A 14,288-nucleotide genomic window follows, 5' to 3' on the forward strand; every position below is an offset into this window, starting at 1 on the left:
AGCTATGCCACGCGTCCCTGGCACGTCCCTGGATTGAATTTCTCCGTGGAGATGGGCCCGGAAACCCCGGGGTGGGCCCCCCGACCCCATAAACGACCTCCCACCCAGGATTCAGCCCCCACAGACCCCAAAAGATCCCAGCCTCCCACCCTTCCCGGTCTCACCTGGTCTCTTCTCTACCCACAGGTTCTGCGCCCGAGACACCAAGATGGGAGAGTAAGTGTGTCTATCTTTTAAGATCCTTTCTCCTCCTTTTGGTCCCTCTTGCCCAGATCCCTCGCCAACCCTAACCTGTCTCCTCTTTTCTTTCCCTCCATCCCCCTGCCTCGTGCCTTGCCATCGCCGAACAGTGAAGAGGTTAGTGCCTGGGGATGGTGGGGAAGACCACCGGAGGGGTGGGGGTGGGGGGCAAGGTCAGGTACTGGCCTTAAGTCCCCTCACCCCCCTGTGGGAGGGGAGGGGGATGGAGAGTCGACACAGGTTTGGGAGGGTCAGAGAGGGACAGATGGGGGATACCGAGGCAGGGAGAGAGAGCACGAGATGTGAAACAGATAGGGAGAGGTTTGGGAAAGGGGGGAGAGAAAGAGGAAAAGAAAAGAGAGGGGCAGAGGGACAGAGACGGGGTGCAGGTGGAGAGAGACAGAGAGGGACCGATGGAGAGAGACAGGGAGAGAGAGGCAGAGACAGAGGGGTCAGGTGGAGAGGGACGGGAGAGGGGCAGATGGAGAGAGATAGAGGAAGAGAGGGGACAAATGAGAGACAGAGAGGGGCAGATGGAGAGAGACAAAGGGGGTGGTAGAGAGAGACAGTGGGCAGATGGAGAGAGACAGAGGAAGAGAGAGACAGAGACAGAGGGGGTCAGGTGGAGACGGACGGGGAGAGGGGCAGATGGAGAGAGACAGAGACAGAGAAGGGACAAGTAGAGAGAGACAGAGGGGGCAGATGGAGAGTGACAGAAATAGAGGAAGAAAGGCAGAGACACAGAGACACAAACAAGAGACCCACTGCACAGCTGATCAGGGCCGTGGAGGAGATGGGGGGGAGGGACAGGAATCCGCCCCTGGCGACCCCCGCCCTTATCCCCCTCCTCTAGGGTCTGCTCGGTGCCCAGCCGGGAATTGGCACTCCCTGCCCCCTGCCTCCCTCCCATCCTCCCTCCGTCTGCCTCGGTGTCCCCATCTGCCCATCCGTCCCCTCCAGCCCTCGGCCTATCCGGTCAAGTGGGGCTTCCAGTTTGGCTACCCTCCACCCCCGATTGGCAACCCAGCCCTGGCCCTCCCCCAGCCCCCGCGGGAGATTTTGAGGAAGCGGTCGCGGGGGGGTGGGGTGGGGACACTTTCACAAACAGGGAACCACTTCTGCTTTTCATCGCCCCCCCTGTCCCTAGCCCTGCAATCTTTGCTGCGCTGACCAGGGCGTGGGCATGGACGCCCCCCCCTGCCTGTCTAGGACCCCTCCCCTGCCCTCCCCATCCAGGCCTAGGCCTCTCCCCTTATGGCTCAGTGGCAAGAGCCCGGGCCTGGGAGTAGGAGGTCGTGGGTTCTCCTCCCGGCTCCAACACTCGTCTGCTGTGTGACCTTGGGCAAGTCACGCCACTCCTCTGGGCCTCAGTTCCCTCATCTGTCAAATGGGGATGGACACTGTGAGCCCCACGTGGGACAGGGACCGTGTCCAACCCCATTTGGTTGAATCCCCCCCAGTGCTTAGTACATTGCTTGGCACTTAGCACTTAAATATCAAAATTATTATTATTATTATTATTCCCCCGCCCACCCCTTCCAGTACCCTCCCCACCCAAGACCCTCCCCTTCCACAGCCCCTCTCCAGCCTGCCCCAGAAGCAACATGGCATAATGGGTAGAGCACAGGCCTGGGAGTTGTAAGGTCATGAATTCTCGTCCTGACACCACCACTTGTCAGCTGTGTGACCTTGAGCAAGTCACTTCCCTGGACCTCAGTTCCCTCATCTGTAAAATGGGGCTGGAGATTGTGAGCCCCACATGGGACAAGGACTGTGTCCAACACGATCTGCTTCTAACCACCCCAGCGCTTAGTACAGTACCTGACACATAGTAAGCCCTTAGCAAACATTATTATTATTCCCAGCGCTTAGTGCAGTGCCTGGCACATGGTAAGTGCTTAGCAAATATTCCTAAGAGAAGCAGTATGGCTCAGTGGAAAGAGCACGGGCTTTGGAGTCAGAGGTCATGGGTTCAAATCCCAGCTCTGCCACTTGTCAGCTGTGACTTTGGGCAAGTCACTTCACTTCTCTGGGCCTCAGTGACCTCATCTGTAAAATGGGCATTAAGACTGTGAGCCCCCCGTGGGACAATCTGATCACCTTGTAACCTCCCCAGCGCTTAGAATAGTGCTTTGCACATAGTAAGTGCTTAATAAATGCGAATATTATTATTTTTACTATCATTCCCGGCACTCTGACAGTTTCTGGCACATTGTAAGCGCTTAGCAAATATTATTATTACTATTATTCCCAACGCTTAGTACAGTGCCTGACACATAGTAAGCACTTAGCAAATATTATTATTATTCCCAGCGCTTAGTACAGTGCCTCGCACATAGTAAGCGTTTAACAAATACCATCATAATAATTATTATTCTTACCCCCTCCTCTAACCCCCCTCCACCCCCCGCCCGCTGGTGGCATCTCTCAGCCCCACTTCTGCCTCCTGGATTTTCCCTCTCACCCCCTTCTTTGTGGGGGCTGGGAAGGAGCGGCTGGGGGTCGGGGGTCCTGTGGGGCCCGGGCTGAGCCCCCCTAATCCAGCCCCCGTCCTCTGTCCCCCTCCCAGAAACGGAACAGGGCCGTGATGGCCCGGAGGCAGCACCTGAAGGTAAGTCCGGGCCGCATCCCCCGCCCGTCCCCTACCCAGCCCGTGCGCATCTCGTGCCCCTCCGGGCCCCTCCCCCCCCTCCCCCTCCCACCTGTCCATCCCCCCCCCTCCGGGCCCCTCCATCCCCTCCCCCTCCCCCCTGTCCATCCCTCCCCTCCGGGCCCCTCCCACCTGTCCATCCCTCCCCCTCCCACCTGTCCATCCCTCTCCTGCGGGCCCCCTCCCCCTGCCACCTGCCCATCCCACCCCTGTCCGGGCCCCTCCCCCTCCCCCTCCCACCTGTCCATCCCTCCTGTCCATCCGTCCCCTCCGGGCCCCTCCCTCTCCCTCCCACCTGTCCAGCCCATCCCTCCCCTCCAGGCGCCTCCATCCCCTCCAGGCCCCGCCCCACCCCACCTGTCCATCCCACCTGTCCCTCCCACCAGTCCATCCCTGTCCTCCGGGCCGCTACCGCCTCTCCATCCCCTCCCCATCCCACCTGTCCATCCCTCCCCTCCGGGCCCCTCCGCCCCCTCCCACCCGTCCATCCCTCCCCTCCGACCCCTCCCCATCCCACCCGTCCATCCCTCACCTCCAGGCCCCTCCCTCCCCATCCCACCCGTCCATCCCTCACCTCCAGGCCCCTCCCTCCCCATCCCACCTGTCCAGCCCATCCCTCCCTCCCCTCCAGGCGCCTCCATCCCCTCCAGGCCCCTGTCCATCCCACCTGTCTATCCCACCTGTCCATCCCACCTGTCCATCCCTGTCCTCCGGGCCCTTCCCGCCCCTCCAGGCCCCTCCCCCTCCTACCTGTCCATCCCTCCCCTCCGGGCCCCGCCCCATCCCACCTGTCCATCCCCTCCGGGCCCCTCCCCTTCCCACCCATCCATCCCTCCCCTCCAGGCGCCTCCATCTCCTCCAGACCCCGCCCCACCCCACCTGTCCATCCCACCTGTCCATCCCACCTGTCCATCCCTGTCCTCCGGGCCCCTCCCGCCCCTCCATCCCCTCCCCCTCCCACCCGTCCATCCCTCCCCTCCGGCCCCTCCCCCTCCCACCCGTCCATCCCTCCCCTCCAGGCCCCTCCCACCCGTCCATCCCACCTGTCCATCCTTCCCCTCCGGGCCCCTCCCTCCCCCTCCCACCTGTCAATCAATCAATCAATCAATGGTATTTACTGAGCGCTTACTGTGTGCAGAGCACTGTACTACGCGCTCGGGAAGTACAAGTACAAGTAATTGACATTTAAAATGCCAATTAAATCCATTTTTTCACCTTGCGCCACTTCTACAGAAAATCCCTGATTTTCTAATTTCTAGTCAGACTACATAATGGTATTTGATATAGAATTCAATATATTTACACACACACACACACACACACATGTACATAGGTAACTATATCTTCTCAACTACCGAACATAGAAATCAAACTCCTGTCCATCCCTTCCCTCCAGGCGCCTCCATCCCCTCCAGGCCCCTGTCCATCCCACCTGTCCATCCCACCTGTCCATCCCTGTCCTCCGGACCCCTCCCGCCCCTCCAGGCCCCTGCCCCTCCTACCTGTCCATCCCTCCCCTCCGGGCCCCGCCCCATCCCACCTGTCCATCCCCTCCGGGCCCCTCCCCTTCCCACCCATCCATCCCTCCCCTCCAGGCGCCTCCATCTCCTCCAGACCCCGCCCCACCCCACCTGTCCATCCCACCTGTCCATCCCACCTGTCCATCCCACCTGTCCATCCCTGTCCTCCGGGCCCCTCCCGCCCCTCCATCCCCTCCCCCTCCCACCCGTCCATCCCTTCCCTCCGGCCCCTCCCCCTCCCACCCGTCCATCCCTCCCCTCCAGGCCCCTCCCACCCGTCCATCCCACCTGTCCATCCTTCCCCTCCGGGCCCCTCCCTCCCCCTCCCACCTGTCAATCAATCAATCAATCAATGGTATTTACTGAGCGCTTACTGTGTGCAGAGCACTGTACTACGCGCTTGGGAAGTACAAGTACAAGTAATTGACATTTAAAATGCCAATTCAATCCATTTTTTCACCTTGCACTACTTCTACAGAAAATCCCTGATTCTCTAATTTCTAGTCAGACTACATAATGCTATTTGATATAGAATTCAATATATTTACACACACACACACACACACGTACATAGGTAACTATATCTTCTCAACTACCGAACATAGAAATCAAACTCCTGTCCATCCCTTCCCTCCAGGCGCCTCCATCCCCTCCAGGCCCCTGTCCATCCCACCTGTCCATCCCACCTGTCCATCCCTCCTGCCCATCCCTCACCTCCAGGCCCCATTCCATCCCCTCCAGGCCCCACTCCATCCCCTCCAGGCCCCACTCCACCCCACCTGTCCATCCCACCTGTCCATCCCACCCGTCCATCCCACCCGTCCATCCCACCTGTCCATCCCACCTGTCCATCCCTCTCCTCCGGGTCCCTCCGCATCCCCCCCGTCCATCCCTCTCCTGTCCGGGCCCCTGCCCCATCCCACCCATCCATCCATCCGCCGTGGGTCCCGGCCTACCTCCTTCCCGCCCCCCGCAGAGCGTGATGCTCCAGATCGCGGCCACGGAGCTGGAGAAGGAGGAGGGCCAGAAGGAGTCGGAGCGGCAGGGCTACCTGTCCGAGCACTGCCCACCGCTGCACATCCCGGGCTCCATGCAGGAAGTGCAGGTAACCCCCCCGCCCCCAACACGGGGCGTCCACTACGGTGCTCCGCACACAGCTGGGGACCACTACGGCTCTCACACTTCTCTACCTACCGTAGGCACCCAGAACGGTGTTCCGCACACGATTGGTACCCACTACAGAGCTCGGCTAGATGCCCAGTGCAGCGCTCTCTACACATAGTAGGCGCCCAATAAAGTTGTTCTGAACATGGTACAGCAGTCTGTACACAGCCCAGCGCTCTGCACACCAGAGTTGCCTTTTTCAAACTTCCCCTCCCAATCATATTTATTGAGCGCTTACTGTGTGCAGAGCACTGTACTAAGTGCTTGGGAAGTACAAGTTGGCAACATATAATAATAATAATAACAATGGCATTTATTAAGTGCTTACTGTGGGCAAAGCACTGCTCTAAGCGCTGGGGAGGTTACAAGGTGAAACAGAGACAGTCCCTACCCAACAGTGGGCTCACAGTCTAAAATCAATCGATGGTATTTATTAAGCACCCACCACTTGTCAGCTGTGTGACTTTGGGCGAGTCCCTTAACTTCTCTGGGCCTCAGTTTACTCATCTGTAAAATGAGGATGAAGACTGGGAGCCCCACATGGGACGGCCTGATGACCTTGTATCTATTCCAGCGCTTAGAACAGTGCTTGGCACATAGTAAGCACTTAACAAATACCATTATTACTATTATTAGTATTACTGTGCCAAGCATGTGAAAAGATCCGCAGACAGGTGGACAGGCAGACAAACAACAGACATGAAGCAGTGTGGCTTAATGGCTAGAGCACAGGCCTGGAATTAGAAGACCAGGGTTCTAATCCCGCTCCTCCAAACGTCGGCTGTGTGACCTTGGGTAAATCACTTCACTTCTCTGGGCCCCAGTTCCTTCATCTGTAAAATGGGGATTAAAACTGTGGGATGTGGGGCTCACAAGAGGCCCCTTAGACCAAAAGCTCATCGTAGACAGGGAATGTGTCTGCTTATTGTTGTACTTTCCGAAGCACATAGTACAGTGCTCTGCACATAGTAAGCGCTCAATAAATACGATTGAATGAATGGATGTGGACTATGACCAATCTGATTATCTTGTATCTACTCCAGCGTTTAGAACAGTGCCTGACACATAGTAAGCGCTTAGCAAATACCATTTAAAAAAATTAGAAGCTTACAGTCTAGAGGGGATGACTAGGGAGTGGAGCTGGGAGGGAATTCTAGGCCAATCTACACTAATAATAATAATGATGATGATGATGGTATTTGTTAAGCACTTACAATGTGCCAGTAACTGTACTAAGCATCGGGGTAGATACGAGCAAATCGATCTGGACACTGTCCCTGTCCCAGGTGGGACCTGAGAGTCTCTATCCCCATTTCACAGACGAAGGCCCAGAGAAGTGAAGTTACTTGCCCAAGGTCACACAGCAGACAAGTGACAGAACCGGGATAAGAACTCACGGCCTTCTGACTCCCGGGCCTGTGCTTATCCACTACGCCACGCTGCTTCTCATGCGCCCGGTGGCTTAGCTGACACTAGCGATTTACCCAGATGATTCCCCATGATAATAATAATAATCATATTTATTGAGCACTTACTGTGGGCAAAGCACTGTACTAAGCGCTTGGGAGGGAATATCGGGAAGTGTAGATAAGGGGCCCACTGTACACCCAGTGATGTCCCGGGAGGAGTTTCGGCCCGGGTGATTGAACCTTCCCTGGGGGAGGGGGTGGTCCTGAGGGTTGGGGGGTTCCCCGCACTTCCTGCTCCATGACTCCCATCCACCCCCCAGGATCTCTGCAAGCAACTCCACTCCAAGATCGACGCGGCTGAGGAGGAGAAATACGACATGGAGATGAGAGTCCAGAAGACCACCAAGGAGGTACCCCCAGACCCGCCCGCTCCCTCTCCCCCGTCCCACCCTGCACCCAAAACTCACCCTCCGGGGCCACCCCCTCCTGCACCATCTCCATCGGAGAGAGGAGATGCCCACATAATAATAATAATAATAATAATAATAATGGCATTTACTAAGCGCTTACTATGTGCAAAGCACTGTTCTAAGCGCTGGGGGATACAAGGTAATCAGGTTGTCCCACGGGGGGCTCACAGTCTTCACCCCCATTTTCCAGATGAGGGAACTGAGGCCCAGAGAAGTGAAGTGACTTGCCCAGAGTCACACAGCTGACCAGTGGTGGAGCTGGGATTTGAACCCACGACCTCTGACTCCAAAGCCCGGGCTCTTTCCACCGAGCCACCCTGCCATCTCTCCTATCTCCCAAGATCCCTCCACCCTTCTGCCAGCCCCCTTCCTTTCCTCCCCACCGGTCTGTCTGCCCACCTGTCTTCCTGTTGGCTATCCATCTGTTTGTCTGTCCGCCTTTCTGTCCAGCTGTTGCCTGTCTGCCTGTCTGTCTGTTTATCCACCTGCCTGTCTACCCATCTGTCTGTCTTTCTATCCACCTGTTGTCAGCCCACCTGTCCTCCTGCCTACCTAGCTATCCCCCTGTTGTCTGCTGTCTCTATGCGTGGCTCAGTGGAAAGAGCCCGGGCTTTGGAGTCAGAGGTCTATGAGTTCAAATCCCGGCTCTGCCAATTGTCAGCTGTGTGACTTTGGGCAAGTCACTTAACTTCTCTGGGCCTCAGTTACCTCATCTGTAAAATGGGGATTAAGACTGTGAGCCCCCCGTGGGACAACCTGATCACCTTGTAACCTCCCCAGCACTTACAGCAGTGCTTTGCACATAGTAAGTGCTTAATAAATGCCATTATTATTATTATTATTCACTCATTCAATCGTATTTATTGAGCGCTTACTGTGTGCAGAGCACTGTACTAAGCGATTCGAAAGTACAAGTTGGGAACATATAGAGATGGTCCCTATCCACCTGCTGTATGCCTTTCTGCCTGTTTATCCACCTGTTTTCTTCCTGTCTATCCACCTGTTGTCTGTCCTCCTACCTGCCTCTCTGTCTGCCTGTCTATCCACCTGTTGTCTGTTTACCTGTCCGCCCGTCAGTCGGTCTGCTTGTGTTTGCTTGTCTGCCTGTCTGTCTGCCTGCCTGTCTGTCTGTCAAACTGTCAGGCTGTCCAGTCCCTCTCTCATCATCAATCGTATTTATTGAGCGCTTACTGTGTGCAGAGCACTGTACTAAGCGCTTGGGAAGTACAAGTTGGTAACATATAGAGACAGTCCCTACCCAGCAGTGGGCTCACAGTCTAAAAGGTCTCTTTTAGAGACCTTTCTAAAGAAAGAAAGGTCTCTTTTAGAGACCTTTCACAGTCTTCCCTGGCTCTTCACTCCCCTGGAGAGAATACCCTGCTGGGCTCCCCCTTTCTGGGCTGCCAGGATCCTGCCTCCCTCCAGCCATTTTTGTCCATATCTGTCATTTATTCATTCAGTCAGTCGTACTTATGGAGCCCTTACTGTGTGCAAAGCACAGTACTAAGCACTTAGGAAAGTAGAATATAGCAACAGAGACAATCCCTGCCCACGACGAGCTCACAGTCTACATTGGGGGAGATGGACATCTATTTATTTTTTATCAATGTCTGTCTCCCCCTCGAGACTGTAAGCTCATTGCGAGCAGGGAATGTGTCTGTTATATTGTTATATTATACTCTCCCAGTAATGATAATTAATAATGATGGTGTTTGTTAAGTGCTTACTATGTGCCAAGGACTGTTCAAAGTGCTGGGGTAGGTACAACGGAATCAGGTTGTCCCATATGGGGTTCACAGTTTTAATCCCCATTTTACAGATGAGGTAACCGAGGCACAGAGAAGTTAAGTGGCTTGCCCAAGGTCACACAGCAGACAAACGGAGGAGGTGCATTAGAACCCACGACCTCTGATTCCCAAGCCCAGGCTCTTGCCACTAAGCCACGCTGCTTCTTTAAGCGCTTCTCCCAAGCTCTTAGTAGAGTGCTCTGCACACAGTAAGCACTCAATAAATACGATCAATTGACAGACTGACTCCACCCTTTCCCACCTGTCCTTTTCCCCGTGCTGAACAGAGAACGAGCCTGGGAGTCGGAAGGTCATGAGTTTGAATCCAGGCTCTGCCACTTGTCTGGTGTGTGGCCTTGGGCAAGCCACTCCACTTCTCTGGGCCTCAGTTCCCTCATCTGGAAAATGGGGACTAAGAGGATGAGCCCTATCTGAGACAGGGACTGTAATAATAATAATAATAATAATGGCATTTATTAAGCGCTTACTATGTGCAAAGCACTGTTCTAAGCACTGGGGAGGTTACAAGGTGATCAGGTTGTCCCACGGGGGGCTCACAGTCTTAATCCCCATTTTACAGATGAGGTCACTGAGGCACAGAGAAGTTAAGTGACTTGCCCAGAGTCACACAGCTGACAACAGCTGTATAATCCTGCATCCACTCCAGTGCTTAGTACAGTGCCTGGCACGTAGCCCACTGTTGGGTAGGGACTGTCTCTATATGTTGCCAACTTGTACTTCTCAAGCACTTAGTACAGTGCTCTGCACACAGTAAGTGCTCAATAAATACGATTGATTGATTGATTGATTGATTAACACATCCCATAATTATTATTATTATTAGTCCCAACTCCCTGCCTCGAGATCCCTTCAGCCCTAACCCCCGGCTTCAAGCTGATCTTCCCTCTCTCCCCTCCTCCGCCGCCACCCCCAGCTGGAAGATTTGAACCAGAAGCTGTTTGACCTGAGGGGCAAGTTCAAGAGACCCCCTCTGCGGAGGGTGCGCATGTCCGCTGATGCCATGCTGCGGGCATTGCTGGGCTCCAAGCATAAGGTGTGCATGGACCTCCGAGCCAACCTCAAACAGGTCAAGAAGGAGGACACCGAGAAGGTGCGTGCGAGAGGAGAAGGACAGGGGACGGTCTGGATGGACGGGAGAGCCGGGGGTGGTGTTGGATGGTCCGTACTGTGTCGCTGGAAGAGAGTAAGGGATGGAGAGGGAAGAATCAGGGGGGTGGGATGGTCTGTGCTGGGTCACTGGGGGAGAATCGGGGATGGAGAGGGGAGAGTCAGGGGCTTGGGATGGTCCACACTTGGTCACTGGGGGAGAATCAGGGATGGAGAGGGAAGAATCGGGGGGTGGGATGGTCCATGCTAGATCACTAAGGAAGAATCAGGGATGGACAGGGGAGAGTCAGGGGTTTGGGATGGTCCACCCTTGGTCACTGGGGGAGAATCAGGGATGGAGAGGGGAGAGCCAGGGGGGTGGGATGGTCTGTGCTGGGTCACTAAAGAAGAGTCAGGGGAGTCAGGGATGGAGAGGGGAGAGTCAAGGGTTTGGGATGGTCCACCCTTGGTCACTGGGGGAGAATCAAGGATGGAGAGGGAAAGTCGGGGGGTGAGATTGTCTGTGCTGGGTCACTGGGGGAGAGTCAGGGATGGACAGGGGAGAGTCAGGGGTTTGGGATGGTCCACCCTTGGTCACTAAGAAAGAGTCAGGGGTGGACAGGGGAGAGTCAACGATTTGGGATGGTCCACCCTTGGTCACTGGGGGAGAATCAGAGATGGAGAGGGGAGAGTCAGGACTGTGGGATGTTCCATCCCTAAGCATGAGCACAGGTGTCCAGGAGGCGAGACCTGAGCTGGGAGAGTGGTGGGATGGTGCTCAAGGTCTGACACGTACGTGTGCGTGTGTGTGTGTGTGTGTGTGTGTACGTGTGTGTACTGAAATTCGTGTGAATTTGGGGGGGGCGTTTGCGCTGCCCTTCATGTGCACATGTACGCTTGTGTGTGCTCGCATGCCCTCCAACAGGAAAGGGATCTGCGTGATGTCGGGGACTGGCGTAAGAACATCGAGGAGAAGTCCGGCATGGAAGGCAGGAAGAAGATGTTCGAGACCGAGTCCTAAATGCCCCCCATTGCCCCCTCTGCAGCTTCTCCTATCTATTCTGGGGGTCCGTTCTCCCCGTCCCTCTAGGCCCCGTCCATCCTCGGTCGGGTGTCCAGCAGAGGGGCGGCCCTCTTCCCTGCGTCCAGCTCTACCCTGCCTATCCAGGGTTTGACCCTCTCTGGCAGGAGGCTTTGCAGACCCCAGGAGGTTGGAAAGTGGGAGGGGGGCAGGGGGCAGGAGGAGGAGGAGGAGGAGAAGGAGACGGACACTCCAATCCTCACCTGTCCGAGAGAACTGACCATTCAGGGCCCCGGTCTCCTGGAGCTGTTAGCAGTGTAAATAAAGCTTTCAAAGTCCACTGATGTCGCTGTAACTCTTCCTGGACCCGGGCAAAATGCTCCGAACCCACCATCCTGATATCTACATGTTCTTTTGTGGTGGTCTTCCCTGCCCTCGAGACCCCCGGGGGGGGTGCCCACCACCTGATATCCACTCATTCTTTTGAGATGGCAGAGATGCATCTCAACACGGCACCTTTAAGGGGCTTTTAATTTCATGAGGTGGTGTGGGGGACTTATAATTCTATGAGGTTACGTTGGGGGAATTTATTTTCATGAAGAGGTTTGGGGTTTACTTTTATTAAGGCAACTTTAGGCATTTTCCATTTTCTGGGGGGAATTTTTATTTCACAAGTCTCAACTGTCCCACCTTCTGTCCCTACAGATATCCCACCTCCTCCAGGAGGCCTTCCCCATTGAAGTACGACCTTCCCAAGACATGTCGATTCAGTAGACTCCCTTAGCACTTCTGACTTCACTCGTCAGCCTATGCACCTAGGCTTCACTTGCATCGACTTATTAATGATAACAACTGCGATATTTTTTCAGTGCTTACTGTGTACTAAGCACTGGAGTAGAGTCAGTACGACCAGGTCACATACAGTCTCGGTCCCACACAAGCGTCACAGCTAAATAGGAGGGAGCATGGGTATTGAACCCACATTTTATAGATGAGGAAACTAAGGCATGGAGCATTTAAGTGGCAGGGCCAGGATTTATCATCATCATCCTCATCATTATTATATTTGTTAAGCACTTACTATGTGCCAAGCACTGTTCTAAACAAACCCTGGGGTAGCTACAAGTTATGTTGGACACAGTCCCTGTCCCACAGTGGGGCTCCCAGTCTTAGTCCCCACTTTACAGATGAGATAACTGAGGCCCGGAGGAGTTAAGTAACTTGCCCAAGATCACACAGCAGACAAAGTGGTGGAGGAGGGATTAGAACCCAGGTCCTTCTGACTCCCAGGCCTGGGCTCTAGCCAAAAAAGTCACGCTCCCTCTGACCACCCTCACAGCTCAGCCACATTTTCCCACCCCCAAGATGCCTCTTGTGGGAAAGGCGCTACCCACTGCCCGGGAAACGGGGCCCTGTCCACCCCGAGACCCCCCACATCTGCTCTGCCCCGAGACCCCGGGCAATGAAACTCAGTGGGCATGCCCCTGGACATGCCCACACAAACCACGCTCCCTCTGATCGCCCTCCCATCTGAGCCTCGTGTTCCCACCCTCAAGATGCCCCTTATGGAAGAGAAGTCCCCCACCCACCGCCTGCCTGCTCCCCATGGGACTCGGCTAGTCCCCCTGAGAGAGCACCATCCTTCCATCCATAATAATAATCGCGCTATTTGTGAAGCGCTTACTATCTGTGCCAAGTTCTGCTGCTCCTTGACCCTCCCAGCCTCACTTTATTTGCTCCTCTCCCTCAGCCTCAATCCCCTCCTCACTCGGGACCCTTCTTGAATCCCCACATGCCCCCAGAGTGGGACTCTGATGGACTCCCGTCCGGCGTCCACCTCCGCTCACCCTCCGAGCCGCTGCCACCTCCCTCTCCCTGGTCCTAGGGAAAACGGGTGCCACATCCAAGCCGGGGGCTGGGCTGGCAGTAGCCAGGGCAGAGGGATGCCAGCGCTGACCATAGGAACACAGGACACAGAGGGCCCAGGCTGGGCCAGATGGACACCACAGTGTGGTTCAGTGGAAAGAGCCCGGACTTTGGAGTCAGAGGTCATGGGTTCAAATCCTGGCTCCGCCACTTAGCTGTGTGACTTTGGGCAAGTCACTTCACTTCTCTGGGCCTCAGTTACCTCATCTGTAAAATGGGGATTAAGATTGTGAGCCCCCCGTGGGACAACCTGATCACCTTGTAACCTCCCCAGTGCTTAGAACAGTGCTTTGCACATAGTAAGTGCTTAATAAATGCCATTATCATTATTATTATTATTATTATTATGGGTTCAAATCCTGGCTCCGCCACTTGTCAGCTGTGTGACTCTGGGCAAGTCACTTCACTTCTCTGGGCCTCAGTTACCTCATCTGGAAAATGGGGATTAAATCTGTGAGCCCCACGTGGGGCAACTTGATTACCTTGTATCTATCCCAGCACTTAGAACAGTGCTTGGCACATAGTAAGCGCTTAATAAATGCCATTATTATTATTATTATATGCTAAATACTGGAGTAGATATACTACAATCAGATTAGACACAATCCCTACCCCACATGGGGCTCACAGCCTGAGTCACACAGCTGACAAGTGGCAGAGCCAGGATTTGAACCCATGACCTCTGACTCCAAAGCCCAGGCTCCTTCCATTGAGCCATGCTGCTTCTCTATTAATGTCTGCTTCCCCCTCTAGACTGTAAGCTCTTTGTGGGCAGGGAATGTGTCTGTTTCTTGGGATATTGTGCTCTCCAAGGCGCTGAGTGGGTATTTAATTCCCAGTTTTGGGATGGGGAAATCAAGGCACAGAAAAGTTAAAAGACCTTCCCCAGGTCCCAAAGCAGGTAAGTGGTGTAGCTAGGATTAGAACCCAGGTCCTCTTTCTTCTAGGTTTCCTAATTTCCAACGATTTACTGATGTTGTTTCTCTTTCCAGTT

At 54.8% G+C, this 14,288-nt stretch overlaps 1 protein-coding gene across 1 annotated transcript; it reads left to right on the forward strand.

Annotated features, from left to right (window-relative positions):
* The first annotated feature begins 150 nt into the window (after positions 1-150).
* On the forward strand, positions 151-11,652 carry TNNI2 (troponin I2, fast skeletal type). Its single transcript, XM_038764928.1, has 7 exons — positions 151-216; positions 351-357; positions 2,810-2,851; positions 5,387-5,515; positions 7,304-7,393; positions 10,175-10,351; positions 11,273-11,652. The coding sequence occupies exons 1-7, from the start codon at positions 209-211 to the stop codon at positions 11,366-11,368; spliced, it is 549 nt and encodes a 182-aa protein (XP_038620856.1). The 5' UTR covers positions 151-208; the 3' UTR covers positions 11,369-11,652.
* The last annotated feature ends 2,636 nt before the right edge of the window (positions 11,653-14,288 follow it).

The sequence above is a fragment of the Tachyglossus aculeatus genome, chromosome 22, assembly GCF_015852505.1.
Source record: "Tachyglossus aculeatus isolate mTacAcu1 chromosome 22, mTacAcu1.pri, whole genome shotgun sequence".
In the NCBI taxonomy this organism is placed as follows: Eukaryota; Metazoa; Chordata; class Mammalia; order Monotremata; family Tachyglossidae; genus Tachyglossus; species Tachyglossus aculeatus.